This window comes from Babylonia areolata, chromosome 6 (assembly GCF_041734735.1).
Source record: "Babylonia areolata isolate BAREFJ2019XMU chromosome 6, ASM4173473v1, whole genome shotgun sequence".
Classification (NCBI taxonomy): domain Eukaryota; kingdom Metazoa; phylum Mollusca; class Gastropoda; order Neogastropoda; family Buccinidae; genus Babylonia; species Babylonia areolata.
In genome coordinates, this window is record NC_134881.1 from 44,565,212 (window position 1) to 44,581,861 (window position 16,650).

Here is a 16,650-nt window from a genome sequence, read left to right on the forward strand (position 1 = left end):
ACTTTGCTGAAATGTGATCAACTGACTTTGAAAAAAAAATTGTAGAGTTCTTAAGTGAAGAAAGATACAGTTTTTCAATAATTACTTGGAAGTAAAAGATGCTCTTTGAAAGAAACAGAAGCTGGAAACCTTACAATCTGAATGACATGTGAACCAGAGCTCATCTTGCTAAATAATCATACATCAAATTGTGTATAAGCAGTAGTGTGCCAAGCAGGATACTAACAGAGCTGCTGGTGCTGGAGGTGTGTGAATTGAGTACAAGAATTTGAATGTGTGTGGAGTTCTTATGCAATTAGACGTTAAGGTGAAAAGTCTCATTTTTAGCCATTTGGACAGGAATTCAAATCCAGTGTCCAGGGCTTAGTTAAAAAAAGGAAAGACCTGATCCTTCCCATCTGCTGTTAACCTCCGCTTACAGAAGTCAGGTACCCATTCACAACTGGCTGGAGAGAGAGAAAATGGGGAGTAAAGTGCCTTTCCCAAAGACAACATAATGCCATAATGAAAATGGGGCTTGTACTGTGGTCAATGCTGAACGCTGGATCAGGAGGCCAATGGCTTAACTGATTCTGCCACAGCACCTCCTTGATAAGCAATGCAAACAGGAGAAAACATAAACAGCTGGAATGTACGCAACACTGGGGATTGCAAATGTTTTACATAAGTCTTTTGGTGGAGAGAAAAAGAAAAAAAAAGTGTATAGAATGATGTGAAACCCACCAACATGAGCATGAATTGCTCAAGAATGAACAAAGTAGAAATAAACATTTTTTTAGTAAAATGTGTGGGCCCATTTCAAAAGCAGTGGTAGGTTGAAAGTTATCCTTTTATGTATGTATATAGGGATGTGTATATATTTGTATGAGTGAGTCCACATACAATTGTATTTGTAAACATGAACAAGTGGTCATCACCTGAATGACAGTGCTAGCAGGATTCCCACAGAGCTGATGGTACTGGAAGTGTTTGAATCGATGACCATGCCTTGAATATGCATGGAGTTAAATATGCATCGCTTATCAGTGAAAAAAAAAGTTATCAGCTGGTAAGTATGCAGAGCAGCAACACACTTCGACCAGATCAGCAGAAAATATGTGGACATGTTAACCCTGTCATTGCTGAAATATCTTACAATGCTGGTTGCAGACGAAATTTCCAGAAAAAAAGAAGAAAAAAAACAACCACCAAAAACTAACAACAAAAAAAAACCTATAACCTTTCACACACATGCACAAGACACACACACACACACACACACACACACACAAGAAAACCAACCAAAACAGAAAAAAAAAAGCGTTCACTCATCTTCCACCCAGGTATTGTCTTTACCGACTATGTGATCCATAATTTTGCATTTCAATTTTTTATCTCCATCTGACACCGATCTGATGCGTCTTTACAATGAAGCCCTCCCGTCCATTCAAGCCAGTATATAATCTCGGTATTTCTTAGTCCATGTGTTATAGATTTTAGAGGCATTAGTCTTGAGACCAAGCTAAAGGTCTACAGAGCAGTAGTTCTCCCCACACTACTGTATGCCTGCGAAACTTGGACAGTGTACCAACGACATGCCAAGAAGCTGAACCACTTCCACACAACATGCCTCAGGAAGCTACTGAACATCAAGTGGCAAGACAGGACCCCAGACACAGAGGTGCTCGCAAAAGCCACCCTTCCCAGCATCTTCACCATCCTGATGCAGTCCCAGCTTCGCTGGGCTGGACACGTGGCGGGCATGCCAGACCATCGGCTGTCCAAAAGGCTCTTCTATGGCGAGCTGCAACAAGGGAAGAGATCACACGGAGGTCAGAAGAAGCGCTTCAGAGATACTCTGAAAGTCTCTCTTAAAGCGTTTGATATCAACCCTGACTCCTGGGAGGAATCTGCAGTGGACCGTGACAAATGGCGCGCTGCTGTGCACAAAGGCGCCAAGTTGTGCGAGGCCAACAGGACTGCTGCAGCTGTTCAGAAGAGGCAGGCCAGAAAGTCACGGGCAAACAAGCTCCCTGACAATGATATGCCTGTCAGCGAACATTTCGTGCGCAGATTGGACTATTCAGCCATCTTCGCATTCACAGATAGATTCATGAGCATCCTCCCCCCCACCCCACCACCACCCTCCCCCCATCCCCCAGCTGGATGACAACGATAGTCATCATCGATCTCGATGGACACACCACCACCGTTATAGATTTATCTCCCTGTCCAGAGGTGCTAACCCATGTGAACCTCACACTTGCGGCTGGCCTTCACTCGTGTGCGCTGAATGACACGCCTGCCTTCGTCTGTACGTACCCGATATTGGACAAACTCTAATGCTGATACTTGATTTTTTTAATTTTTTAATTTTTATTTTATTTTATTTGTGTGTGTGTGTGTGTGTCTATTTATCATTGTTGCTTATTGCACAGCCAGCAGGGCTGAAAATACGGCCAATGTTGATCCGGTAGAATCTGACAAAACCAAAACCAAATAGAAAATATGGAAAAGGAAAATTAGGCACAGTTAACTTACAGTCAGATTAATGCGACATGATAAACTGAACATAGCACATGCCTCTGACGTGGCCTATCCATCATTTGTTCGCCAAAAAATTAGCAACAATAACTTGAACACACTGAATATAGTACACAAAGTCATATATACGTTTTCGTAACAAGCATACAAAAAAAGCCAGCGAGCAAATAGCACGTCCTTGGCGCAAGAAAGAAGGGATATAACATATAAAGAATGTCCAAGTATCAAGTCCAGGAAAAGACCCGCACCCCACGGCCCGCAACCACCAGTCTTAAAGGCTCAAGGCTTTTTTTGAAAACAAAATATAGGTGGAAGCCGGGGCCAACAAGGCAGACGAGAATGAGATGACAGAAAGAAAACGAGAAAAACAAAACAAAACAAACAAACAACAACAAAAAACAAACAAACAAACAAACAAAACATAGAGAGAGATAGAAAAGAGGAAATTACGAGCACAGATTTTCCAGAATATAAAGAGTGCCAGTATTTATACTGAAATATCCTCCAGTATCCCCACGTGGTGAGGGGGTTGGGGGAGGGGGTTATTGATCACGAGTCAGTGGGCTTTATATTCCATTTTGATAATGTGCAGTTGTTGTTTTTTGTTTTTTTGTTGTGTTTTGTTTTTATGACAAGTCTTGGTTTTGTCAAGGGATACCAGTCTGTTGACTAGCTCTTCCTGTGGCTCCCTCCTTGGCCAAAGATGATGTCTGCTCAGCTTCCCTTGGTCCATGTGTAACATCAGTGACCTGCCTGCATGAGAACTCTAACTGTTCGTGTAATCAATCACTCCTTGTTACTACGTAAATTAGAAGCTTATAAATGCAGGGTATACTCGATCACCTTATACAATATTTTCTTTCTGACAGGAAACAGTTGGTAAGAGTAAATAATCGTAAAACCTCAAATTTTACATCTACCAATCATGGAGTACCACAGGGATCCATCTTAGGGCCAATCTTATTCTCCACTTATGTTAATGACTTACCTTGTTATATGAAATTTAAATGTGAAATGTTTGCGGATGACACATCCTTATATTCAAGCAGTTCAGACGCATGTAAACTAACTGATGAACTCCAAGATGACATTCTGAAACTTAACGGCTGGACACGATTGAATCACATGTCCTTAAATGCTTAGAAAACGAAGTGCATGTATGTCTGCACAACAAAAGCAACAAAGAATGAAACATCACTTCAAACCACTATTCCTTGGCATCATTGAAATTGAAGAGGTAGATTCACATAAAATTCTGGTTGTCATTATTGACAAAGATCTGTCTTGGACTGATCATACGAAGTACTTAAGTAAACGTCTCTCTTATAGAAAACTTCAGCTAGCAAAACGTACAAACATAAAAAAGATCCTCAATGTCCATTCACGAAAGCTCGTCTTCTGTGCACATATTCTGCCAGTAATCGATTATGCTATATGCGTCAACTTTATGGGACAGCTGTAGCCTCTCAAACATGAAATTTATTCACCGTATATATAAAAGAGCACTGAAGATAGTATTGTTGAAATCGAGCTCCCTGACCAGAATGGACTATAAACAACTTAGTATATTATTTTTCACAACAGGCTGTACTTCAACAAAGCTGTTTGCATGCATAATGTTATGTATGGAAATGCTCCAAAAAAGATTGCAGACACTTTTCAAACCGTAATGAACACAGACACAACCACATGCTTTGCATACCCAGTCCAAGAAACCATCTTTACAAATCAAGATTTCTGTATTTTGGTGGAAATTTATGGAATAATCATCCACTCACTTTTAAAAGTATCGGCGAATAAGAACGTGTTTGAGAAAAAATCTGAAGAATCACCCCATTGAAAATGATTAAAAGTAAAATAATTCTTGATCTATTAGTCCAATATTCTTTTATTAATTGTGAAATGTTTTGTATATGCTAGTTTTCGCAAGGATTTTGAATTATATGAAGGAACTGAAATATGTACACGTGGATGGGATGGGCAAGATATATTTATGTTGGAACATTTGTGTTCATTGTGTGTTTGTGGTAGTGTGTGTGTGTGTGTGTGTGTGTGTGTGTGTGTGTGTGTGTGTGTCTCAGTCAGTGTGTGTGTGTGTGTGTGTGTGTGTGTGACGGTGTATGTGTGTGTGTGTGAAATAGAAATGCAATTGTGCATTTCATTGTCACAATATTCTTTGTATATATATGCATTTTGTTATTGCTGTTGCTTTTCATCCGCTTAGTGTCCCCCCCCCCGCCCCCTCTCTCTCCATATTTTTCTATTTTTTTCATTGATGGCTTGATGTAAAAAAGCAATTGTTGCTTATTCAATTTACATCATGAAATAAAATCTTGACTTGACACACTGACATGCACACGCAAACAATGACACACACAAACACATACACACACACACACACGCGCGCGCGCGCGCACACACACACACACACACACACACACCCGCTTGCGCTTGCGCTTTTTGTTTGTTTGTTTGTCTGTTTTACTTGTGAAAACACGTTAAAACTGAAGACAGCAGCTGTACACGTTTGCGTGCATGGTTGAGCTTTTGCGGAATCCACGTGTGCGAAGAGAGATAACTCTAGCATTTATGAAAATGAGGCAGTTATCTATCCATCAATCAAATATGGCGGCATAAACAAGTATATGTGCCACTGTCGTCGATATGCAGCGCAAAAAGGCGATATTTGGTACACTTCTGACAGTATTGTGCAAGGTAAGTAGGATAGTAGATATGCAGCAAGAACAAACCATGCAATTCACGACAAAAGTGCGCCTCAAATTTTCGCTCGGTTATCAACTTCCGGTGAGGTCAAAATGTGCTCACCATTGCCATTGACATTTTGTCGATGAACTCTTTTTTTATTTTCCTTCTTTACTCGCATGTCTTGTTAAACATATTAGCACGTGTATCCGTTATCGCGCACACAATAGTAATCCGCGACTGTAAACTATAAATGATAAACGTGAAGATAATCGAGTGTGCAATGGAAAAAGCATTGTGCGCATTTGAAATGAAAATGCTATAATTTCGGGTTTCGCATTTTTCATTTGGTGTCACAGTTCCCTCTCTCCTCCTCCACCCTCCCTCTCTCTTTCTTCGTGTATGTGTGTGTAATGCCTTGCTATGGGTACTTATTGCTAAATTAAGGGTTTATATCCTGTTTGTACTATTGTGATGCAGGCATATATTACAAATGAACTGGAAAATGTTATGATCTAACGGTAACCTATCTTTTGTGTTTTAACTAAATTTAAGCAGTTTGGGTCACATGTAAGGATAAAACTATTAAAAGTATAAAGCTTGAAAAAAAAAAAGCTGCACATGCCCTGAAACTACACTGACACTAACCCAGTGGCAGTATGTTCTGAGTTCATCATGTGGTTGGAAACTGTTAAAAGCACTGAGTCACTCACTGAGTATGTGTGTGTGTGTGTGTGTGTGTGTGTGTGTGCATGCGTGCTTGTGATACATGTAAACATCTTCGACTTGCTGTAAGTCTACAAAGTGTAACTTGGGTAACATCTTTGACTTGCTGTAAGTGTAATTTACACTTGTTGCTGTGGATTGAGTACAGAAGACTGCAAAGAAGAATGCAAAATAATCTTAGCAGTGACTATGAATTATGGTAATATCTAATCTCAATGATGATACTTCTACTGCTGATGCTATCAAAGATTGATAATGTTAATATTGTTATCATAATAGGTTGATACCCATGTAGAAACATTTGAATTTCAGTTCATTCTGAATCTGATTCAGATTTGGTATTTCAGTCAATCAAAAGATAAACAGCTCAACAAGTTAATTTTATGTAACTACTTTTGTGTGTCAAGGTATGCGGCTATTACTTACTAAATCATATATGTTCTGTCAAAAGAAGAAGATTGGAATGGATGTATCCATGAACTGAATTTGAAGGATCATTTATGGGTGTTAAAGACATGTTGAATATATATATATATTTGCTAAAAGTGCATAGTTTTTAGCATCACTGTTTTTACATAATAAGATCTGCAGTGTTCACCCCCTCCCCCACACTTCCATTATTTACCTTTTTTGAATTCAGTGCATTGATGCGTGAGGTTTGTTTTATTGTTGCACCATGTGCTGCATTGCATTTTCCCTCATTGATTGAGGTTGGCTGAAAAGATGGACATAGAGATGACTGTTGCCATGTGTTGGTGAATTTTAGTACAAGGACAGACTCAGCATATTGTATTAGTTCCAAGATATCTCTTTTTCTTTCTCTCCCAGTCAGTATAGTTGTGTTCATGTTTTTTTCATTTAGTGGGAAGTAAACAGTAATTATAAAAAAGAATGTGCCTGTCCACCAAATTTTCTGTCTCTGTCAGTCTTTTTCCAACCCTCCCTCGATAGAATTTGCAAACCCCAGAATCCATGAATCTTGTATTTTCTCGAAATTTTTGTAATTCACTTACTTTCTTCAGCACTCTCCTTCGCTTTCTTCATTGTTCTAGACTTGTTTCAAGTTTTACTAGACTTTCAGAAAGTACCATCCTTACAGCATGACTAGTGTTACCCAATAACCCATCAGCTTATTAATAGCAGACTATAGAGATTAGAAAATAAAATAATCCCTAAGCAAATTGGTGAGAGTATGTGAATGTTTTATTAATATTGCGTTCATGACAAAAGGACTGTGGTGAATTGTGTGATTAGTGGACAAACTTTGACCATACCATGGTTATGACATGCCCTGTGCATACATCAGCATGTGTGAGTGCGCGCATACACACACATCACAACTCACACACAAACACACACGCACACACACACACACACACACACACACACACACACACACACACACACACACACACACACACACACACACACACTCACACACACACACACAACCACACACACACGCGCACGCGCGCGCATGTATATGAAAAGGTGACTGCATTATATATTTATATATGCATACTTGTTTGTTGTGCAGGTGTGCACTCAGTTTTGTGTGTGTGTGTGTGTTTACTGTGTGCATGATTATTTGTGGGTCTGAATAGATAATGGAGAGTCAAATAACAAAAATGCATGCTTGTGAAGCTGGCAGTTCATAGAGGTAAAAGCTGCTTTGGATCACTATAAGGGCTGGTTTTGCATTGGAATCACAGCTTTTGTTGTAAGTTTCTTCTCACATCCATGTTGTTAAGCAATGACAGCTAAAGAATATTTTCATGCAACATTATGATATTAATTAGCAGAACAGGTTTTTATTGATAGATTTTTTGATAACTTTTGACACTTTGGTAAGTTTTTGGTAAGTTTTTAAGTTATGCACAGTGCACAGAGATGTAGTCTGTGGTTTCTCATAGTCTTAAGACTTTTGGTGTTCTGTTTTCTTCTTGTTTTTAACTCTCATTTCCTTTCACACTGCCTCTTCACTCACATTTGGTTTTAGCTGATATTACACAACTTACAGAGTTGAGAGAGGATGATAATGACTAGAGCTGATTTAGTGGGAGATTGATTAAAAAAAAAAAATGTAAAAGGGTGTATCCAGTTTCAGAACCACTTGTTTAAAACTCCATAGGTAGCAGTTTTGCTGTTTTATTAGAATATCTGATTGTGAACATCACTTACTATCTCTCAATAATTGTAACTACTGCTTACAACTACAAGCTAATGATGACAATATGATTCAGTTGATTGATAATATCGTTACTGCTTTTAGCCCAGCTGACCAAACAGTGTTATTTTTATTTCAACTCCTTAATGTTCTTATGGATCTACATAATTCATGGTGGGATACCATGGTATGGTTTGTATGCACCAGTGCCAGCGTTCTCTCCGGTGTGATGTTAATCTACAACAGCTCAAGGTGTTTTATCTGTTGCAAAAAAGTACTTCAGCTTGTCAGCAACAAAATCAAATGATATTGTGATTTGGTTGCCTAATCAAACTGATTTTACCATTTGAATAATTTGAATTGTGATTAGCATATGATTTGTATCCTATATGAACACTTGAACCAAAAGAGGTGTTTTTTATATTTTATTTTATAGGTTGATGGTTTTCAGACAATACACTAGACGTGGCTCTTATCTTGTCTTCATGCCAGATGGGGAACAGCTGTGATAGTTAATGTTATAAAATGTATTATTCTGCTATAGTTTTTTTCTGTCTCTGTATTCTTTCCTCAATGCTTGTGTCATTGTTCAGAAAAAAAAGGGGGAGGGTATAACTATAAGGATCAGGATTAACTTTGTCTCAACTGATAAAGCCAGTTTGAATGTGATCTTCATGACCTTTCAAAACGGTCGACTGTCACTGTTCAGTGGGTTCCTTCTCACTGTGGGGTCATGGGGAACGAAAAGGCCGATGCTCTCTCCAAGGCAGGCAGCAAAATGAAGCAGTTCAGCCACCCCGTGACCTACAGAGAGGCCAGGACCATCATCCACAACCGTTACCAGAACCAGTGGAAGAGAAGGCTGGGTGCAAACAGTGGTGTCGATCCAATCCACCAGCTCCAGAGACACCAGCAGACAGTCCTCTTCAGACTGAGAACTGGCCACTGCCGACTACTGAGTCACCTTCACCGTATGAAGATCGCCCACACTGATGAGTGTCCATGTGGCACTGGACCCCAGACCCCTGAACACATCCTCCAACACTGCCCAACCCATGAAGCTCTACGGCGTCAAACCTGGCCAGGGGGCACAGAGCTACAGGCGCAGCTTTGGGGAGACCGCCACGACCTGGAGAAGACCGTGGGTTACATCGTGGCGACAGGGGTGACCGTCTGACGCAGCCAAAACATCGAACGCAGAAGAAGAAGAAGAAGAATGTGATCTGGGGCAAGCATAATTTACATTGTATTTTAAGTCAACAGTGTCTGTGCAAATCTTCACTGACCCTCTTGGATCTTGCTGTTTGCTCTCCTATCAGTCAACCTTTATCATGGGTGCTGTTTAATCAGAACTGTGGCTGAAGAGCAGGGTTTGTTTTGTCTCACAGAATGGGGATTATGATTATATCAGTTGCTGAGTATACTCAGTACTTATTCAGTATTATACATGTGGTATGTTTGTGTGTGTTTAATTGTATGTATATACACATATGTTTTATGTGTGATTGTGCGTGTGGGGAATGGGGTGGGTTTGTATATATGTATATTTGAACGTATTCTTAAGAACAACATATGTTTGTGTGTGTTTAGTTTGCTAGGTACAATTTGGTGTGTAAGTAACATTGATGTAATGTGTTATGCATGTGTTTTGTAAAGCACCCAGAATTGCTTTCTGGATAGTGTTATAACTTACATGTTTCCATTATTATTATTATTATGATATCAGACTGTATTGTAACATCAGGAGTAGTGCAGAAACTGTGCAGTCACAAGTGATGAACACGATGTTGTCATGTGAGACTATGAGGCCCAGTGGCAGTGAAAGTTTGTGACATCCTATCTTTAGTGAGTAGTCTATTGAACCTGTCACCAGTTTAGTAGATCTAGAAAACTTTACAAGTTTGTGACATCTTTAGTGAGAAATCTGTGAAACCAATGTTATCAGTCCTTGTGGAAAAACCTTTACACTAAGTTTGTGACATCCTGTCTTTAGTCAGTTGTCTTAGAAACACATATCAGTTCTTTTATATAAACCTTTACAAGTTTGTGACATCCTATTTTTACTGTTTTAGTCAGAAGTCTTTGAAACACATGTAATCAATACCAGAAGATAAACATAACAAGTTTGTGACTTCCTATCTTTAGTTGCCAGCAGTCTGTGAAACTAATGTTATCAATCCTTGTGGACAAACATTTACAAGTTTGTGATATCCTGTATTTAGTTGTCAGAAGTATGTCTAGCCCATGTTATCAATCCTTGTGGACAAACATTTACAAGTTTGTGGTATCCTGTATTTAGTTGTCAGAAGTATGTTTAGCCCATGTTATCAATCCTTGTGGACAACCATTTACAAGTTTGTGGTATCCTGTATTTAGTTGTCAGAAGTATGTCTAGCCCATGTTATCAGTCCTTGTGGACAAACATTTACAAGTTTGTGATATCCTGTATTTAGTTATCAGAAGTATGTTTAGCCCATGTTATCAATCCTTGTGGACAAACTTTTACAAGTTTGTGATATCCTGTATTTAGTTGTCAGAAGTATGTTTAGCCCATGTTATCAATCCTTGTGGACAAACTTTTACAAGTTTGTGATATCCTGTATTTAGTTGTCAGAAGTATGTTCAGCCAATGTTATCAATCCTTGTGGACAAACTTTTACAAGTTTGTGATATCCTGTATTTAGTTGTCAGAAGTATGTTTAGCCCATGTTATCAGTCCTTGTGGACAAACTTTTACAAGTTTGTGATATCCTGTATTTAGTTGTCAGAAGTATGTTTAGCCCATGTTATCAGTCCTTGTGGACAAACTTTTACAAGTTTGTGATATCCTGTATTTAGTTGTCAGAAGTATGTTTAGCCCATGTTATCAGTCCTTGTGGACAAACTTTTACAAGTTTGTGATATCTTGTATTTAGTTGTCAGAAGTATGTTTAGCCCATGTTATCAGTCCTTGTGGACAAACTTTTACAAGTTTGTGATATCCTGTATTTAGTTGTCAGAAGTATGTTTAGCCCATGTTATCAATCCTTGTGGACAAACTTTTCAAGTTTGTGATATCCTGTATTGTCAGAAGTATGTTTAGCCCATGTTATCAATCCTTGTGGACAAACTTTTCCAAGTTAATGGTAGGGGTTCCCCGTTATTCCTGTCAGTGGAGTGTCCTATGGGTACAGGTTTCTGGATATGTCTGGTGTTATTTGTGTGACCATAGTGTTTGGAGTGACATTTGATGAGCTCAGAAACAATGACCGGGTTATTGCACATGTCTGTAATCTGGGTGTCCAGGTTTCTGGGAATGTTTGTGTCATCTGGGGGTATCCAGTGTGTGGCTCTGATTAGCTCACACACTATGCCCAGGTTCATGGAGATGTCAGGAACTGTTAGCTGGAGATTGTGTGGATTTGCTCAAAACTCTGCATACACATGACATGTGAAGTATATAGTGGAGTATGTGCTATTGCTCCAGTGTCATGCTTGCTGACATAGACTTGTTCACAGTGTCCGAGGCTTGACTTCTGACAGAACCCTTTGTTGTCACAGCTGCAGCCATTGGCTTTTGTTCGCCTATTTCACAGTGAAGTCAGTGTTGTCATGGAAAGAGTTTATTTATCTGTAGGTGTTCCTAAGTATTTCAAACTGGAAAAGTTTTTGTGTTGTTTTATTTCATCATTGATTTTCAGAGGTAAGACCTGTTCAATGACTTTTCTTCCAGGAGTCATGAAGTTTTAGAGATGGAAACTGATCTCTTGAAAATATGTGTGCACACTCACACTTGCAGACACGGACACACACACACACACACGGACACACACATTCACGTACGCACACATTCACTGACACACTAACTCTTTTTTTCTAATCTAGCGTTCACATTTAGGCATGATTTGTCTGCGTTATGGTAGTGGTAGAACTAAACTTGCGCACATGTGATGTATACATGGTTGCTTCCGTATTTTCCAATAACTGGTATGACTCAGTACCAGGCAAGAGCACTTCAGATTTCAGATACAGTTCCTGATAAGAACTGACTGGAATGTGGACTGTGGAAATATGACATTGGGTGAAGTACACACTTGACAAGTGTACTGTGTCCCTGAATCAGCCTATTGAAGAGTTAAGCAGTAAACATCACTGTGACTTTTATACTTTGAACAGCTGGTGTACATTTCTGTGAGCAGAAGAATAGAATGGCAGCATGCATTCTAATGCAAATATACAATGAAATATTATATTTTATGGACTGTTATGCAGTTTTTCCCCCTTAACATAGACATGTTTACTTTGTAATATGTTGTGCCAAATGTTCAGTTAAAGTTTGTTGAAAGGCTTTTGTGAATCAGAATCATATCAATGATGACCTGGGAACCTGGAAATGGGACTTCTGTGGTGATAAAAATGAATTAGTCAGAATAAAAACAGCTTACAAACTCATTAGGGGAGAGTGGACTGGATGGATTAAAGAACTGAAGAAAGCTGAAGTTGACTCAGTGGACATGAAATTAGATTATGCAGCACATACAGAGTTCTGATGATGACAGGGTTTCAGCATCGCTTTGACATGGCGGTGGTTGCTACAGAGATTGACCCATCAAAGCTCGACTTATTATAATTTTGATGTGCACCTTTTATTAGTATAATATGTGCTGCCATATGTGATGTAATAAGAAATTCTTTAAAATCGTAGGAATTTGTCTTATACTCTGAAGTGCCTTGCTATCCGTAAAATATGGAAAAGCTCATTCCTTTCCATATAATTGACTGCTTCTCAATTTTGTACTTCTGTCTGCTCTGAAATCAAATTGCCTCTTTTCATTTTGACTTTGCACTTTACTGTTTTGGAGCTGATTGAAAAGACTCTTGATGGAGATAGTAGCTGGTGAAAATCAGTGCACCAGACTGCAGGGAAGTATTTCTTTGTTAGTTGCACTTATATTAAGCCTTTTAAGTTGGCTTTGGCAGAATAAAATCATGTGCTTCAGGAATGTGCACGTTGTGAGAAGGTTGATTGGGTGTGAGAGTACGAGAGCTATGGGGGAGGCTACAGAGAGACCTGACCTCATGATATGGCTGTAGCCACTTTTTGTCGCCTATGTATAGATGTGTTTGTTGTTTTTTCCAGTGAAACAGTTTGTGCGTGCATGTATGTGTTCCTGTTTACCAGTTTTTGTAAAGCATCTAACACAAAGCCTTGTTAAGAGAATAGGTGCTACATAAATTCGCATTTTCATTAATATTATTTCTTTATGAAGTGAACTTTTGTGGATATTGTAATGCATGCATTCGTGTTGTTTCAGTGACTTCATTGGTGGTGGTGTTTGAGGGGTAACAAGTGGACAAAAGGAAGGAGACCCGACTGTAGAGAAAGGGTGTGGACGGGGGGAGGGGGAAGCGGATGGTAGCAGCCAGCCATGGATGATGACTCGTGCAGCAAGTTCATCGGCTCCCTCACCAAGTACCTGCAGTCACTGTGCCACAGCTATGTGGACTTCAGCAACGGGGTGGAGCTGGTGGGGCACATATACCTCCACGTGGACCGCGGCAAGAAGATCGACTATGTGCTGAATGAGTCGGTCTGCAAGAATGGGTCCAACGTGGTCAAGTTCACCAGCAACAGCTACCATGCTCACCCGCTGGACAAGAAGGAGAAGAAGGATGCCGTTGGTAAGAGAGCGTCAGATCCCTCCTCCAAGTCTGGGGAGGAGCCCAAGAAGAGGGACGACAACGATGTGATCATTGTGGGGTCGGAAGCCGCCAAACGGAGGAGGTCCAGCACCGGTGCCTCCCAGTCCCAGCAGCCTCAGGCCTCGTCCAGCCATTCGTCACATAGTGGGGGCGGAGGTGGTGGTGGAGGGCCACATGGGTCAGCGCCGTCCTCCTCCTCCTCAGCAGGGGGGATGTTCCGGCACCCTCGCGGCCCTCACCCTCGCATGTCAGCGCCGGTTGTGGGGGGTCCCCGGCCCGGCCCCTACCCCTACCAGCCACGGTCAGTGTTTCAGGAAGTCTGGGAGCATTCTTTCTTGAAATCTTGCCTGTCGTTCTTTCTTTTTTTCTTTAAAAAAGTGAATATGTTTTTGTTAAGTGTCTGTTATACATGTTGAAAACTACAGTCTGAAACAGACGACACATCTTGTTCCCAGACATTGAAAACTTAGTCAAATGTGGCCAGTTGGCAATGTGATTAGGTCATGTTAATCATGAATAAATAATTCAAGTTATCTGTTGTGATTGTAGAATACTTTGGATTTAAAAAAGAAATAGATTGGTGAAAAATTCTTGCTGTGATGATGACTGAGGTTTTCTGTGGTGGGTCACTTTTTTGCATTCCAGAACAGAAAACTCTGTTGTTAGGTTCTGGCATGGAGCACACTTTATTTTTACTCATTCTTGTTGAAGGGGGAGGATGCCCCTTGATGTATTCCCTGTGATGAGCCTCTCACCGTGAAACACATGCTTTTTGACTGTTGGGATCTGCATGATGTTACTGTTAGACACAGACATTCCACAGCTGAAGACATTGTTTTGTGATATCCCTCCATAGATGCTGATGGACTTCTTGAAAGAAGTGACCATTCTTAATCAGATTTGAAGGTTTTAAAACTCTGGAAGGTTTTTAAACGTTGAGTGGAAAGCTTGTAGTGACGACAAGTTTTTATTGTATTTTTTTACCCTTGACTTGAAGTAGGTGATAACGTGGTGATAGCCTTGAGATGGCCTTAGTGGTCGGGGAGGCTCTAACCACCATAATTTGATTTGATTTGATTTGATTTGTTGGGTTCTGAAAAGGTTAAATATATCATATGATATCCGTAGCTATGGTGTAGGCAGTTTTTGTGTGTGGATGGCTGTTTATCAGCTTGTGTAGTGTTACTGTATGAATTGGGATTGAAGAGTGTACAGCACACTGGGTTGCATTACGCATGATTAAGTACGATATAAAAAAAAAAGATTCATTATTATTTTTCCTTCTTATATTTATTGTTCTGGCATATGTACAGTGTGTATTACTGTTAAGTGCAGAAGGAAGCTGTCCCTACCTGTTCTTTACTGTCAGTGTCTCACTGCAGATATATATTCACATAATCCTCCATCCATCACAGGAGACGGATGCCCACCTCTCAGCAGCCACGCGGTTACCTGCCCATGGGGTCCAGCGGTTACAACCCACGCAGCAGACATCCCCTGTACCCACCCCACCAGCCCATAGGGGGCCGGGGGGGACCCTTCCCCGTGCCCTCTGATGTAGGTCCTCTGCGTGGGGAGTACCCTCCCGCCTCAGGTAAGGCTGTCTTTTTTTTTTTTTTTTTTTTTTTTTGTGGCCTCAGTTGGATGCAGGTCATGGAGCACCCTCATTTTTTATTTTTTATTTTTTTATTTCTTTTACTTTAGTGTTTCGCATGCCTTCTTCATTGGCCAAGAAAAACAACAAAAAATAATTTTATTTATTTTTTTAAACTTTTTTTTTCACATCATTTTTTCATGTATCATCATTTCAGTTGTTCCAATAGCACTCAAATAAGTATGGTTATGATATAGGCGACAAAGTGGCTATAAGAAATATGTACTGAATTCATCGAAGAAATAAATTAAACAAGATAATGATCTATACCAGTAGACATAGAAATGTTGAAGACTGGAGAGGTAAGGCTGTCAATGCCAGTGGACTCCATACTGTGCTTGGCTTTCAACTCCTTAATTACTTAAGCTCATTATACCCTCTGACATGTAGGCCAGCAACGAAGAACCGCCACTCTGAGCCAGTCTCTGAATGGTACCCCAGGTATGCTTCAGGGTCTTGAGTTCTCCTTCCACAGTTCTGCTCTAGGTGTTCTTTGGCCTTCCTCTCTTGTGTCTACCTTCTGCTGTTCAGTGAAGGGCTGCCGAAGTGATGTTACTTTGCTCACTTTGCATGACATGTACAATCCATTTCCACTGCTTTCTCATGGTGATGGTCTGCATGTTCTGTTAATCGCACTGGGGGAGTAATTGTTGATCAGAATAAGAATGGGGCCAGAAGATTCGCAGGATTCTTAGGAGGTATTTTGTGTGGAAGGTTGACATGTTTGTTAGATCAGTCATCACTGTCAGTCATCCTCCAGCATTGTGAGCTATAGACTAGAGCAGTGTGGAAAGTATACAACTCTGGTACATTCTCAGCATGGTGTTGGTGCTATACTGGAGTGGGGGGTGGGGTGGATCTCCACACATTGTTCAGCATTGTGAAGTTGATTCTGGCCTTGCCGAGATGGCTCATGATGTTGCTGCCTGCTCCCATATCATGTCAGACAGTGCTGCAGCTTTCAGCTTTTAACTTCATGCTGCACCCATTTCAGTCATCTGTCTTCTACATCTTTCATTTTATTCACTGTTAGTTTTAAAGTATTATTTGTTTATTTTGTTTCATTATTTCATTTCTTTTGTTATAAAAATTGTTTTATACAAAAGTAGGGTAGGCTTTCAAAATCTGACCAGCTGTTTTGGTGTATCTGTTGGTCAGGCATCTGCTCCTTTCTTTTTTTTTGTTTATTTCATGT

General features: G+C 40.1%; 1 protein-coding gene across 3 annotated transcripts in view; it reads left to right on the forward strand.

Annotated features, from left to right (window-relative positions):
* The first annotated feature begins 5,141 nt into the window (after positions 1–5,141).
* Positions 5,142–16,650, forward strand: part of LOC143283069 (uncharacterized) — a 41,409-nt gene continuing 29,900 nt past the window's right edge. For all 3 annotated transcript variants that reach the window (XM_076589096.1, XM_076589097.1, XM_076589098.1), the window contains exons 1-3: positions 5,142–5,238; positions 13,414–14,102; positions 15,217–15,395. In XM_076589096.1, the coding sequence (XP_076445211.1) occupies positions 13,528–14,102; positions 15,217–15,395 (754 nt within the window). In that variant the 5' untranslated portion in view covers positions 5,142–5,238; positions 13,414–13,527. The remainder of the gene's footprint in view (positions 5,239–13,413; positions 14,103–15,216; positions 15,396–16,650) is intronic.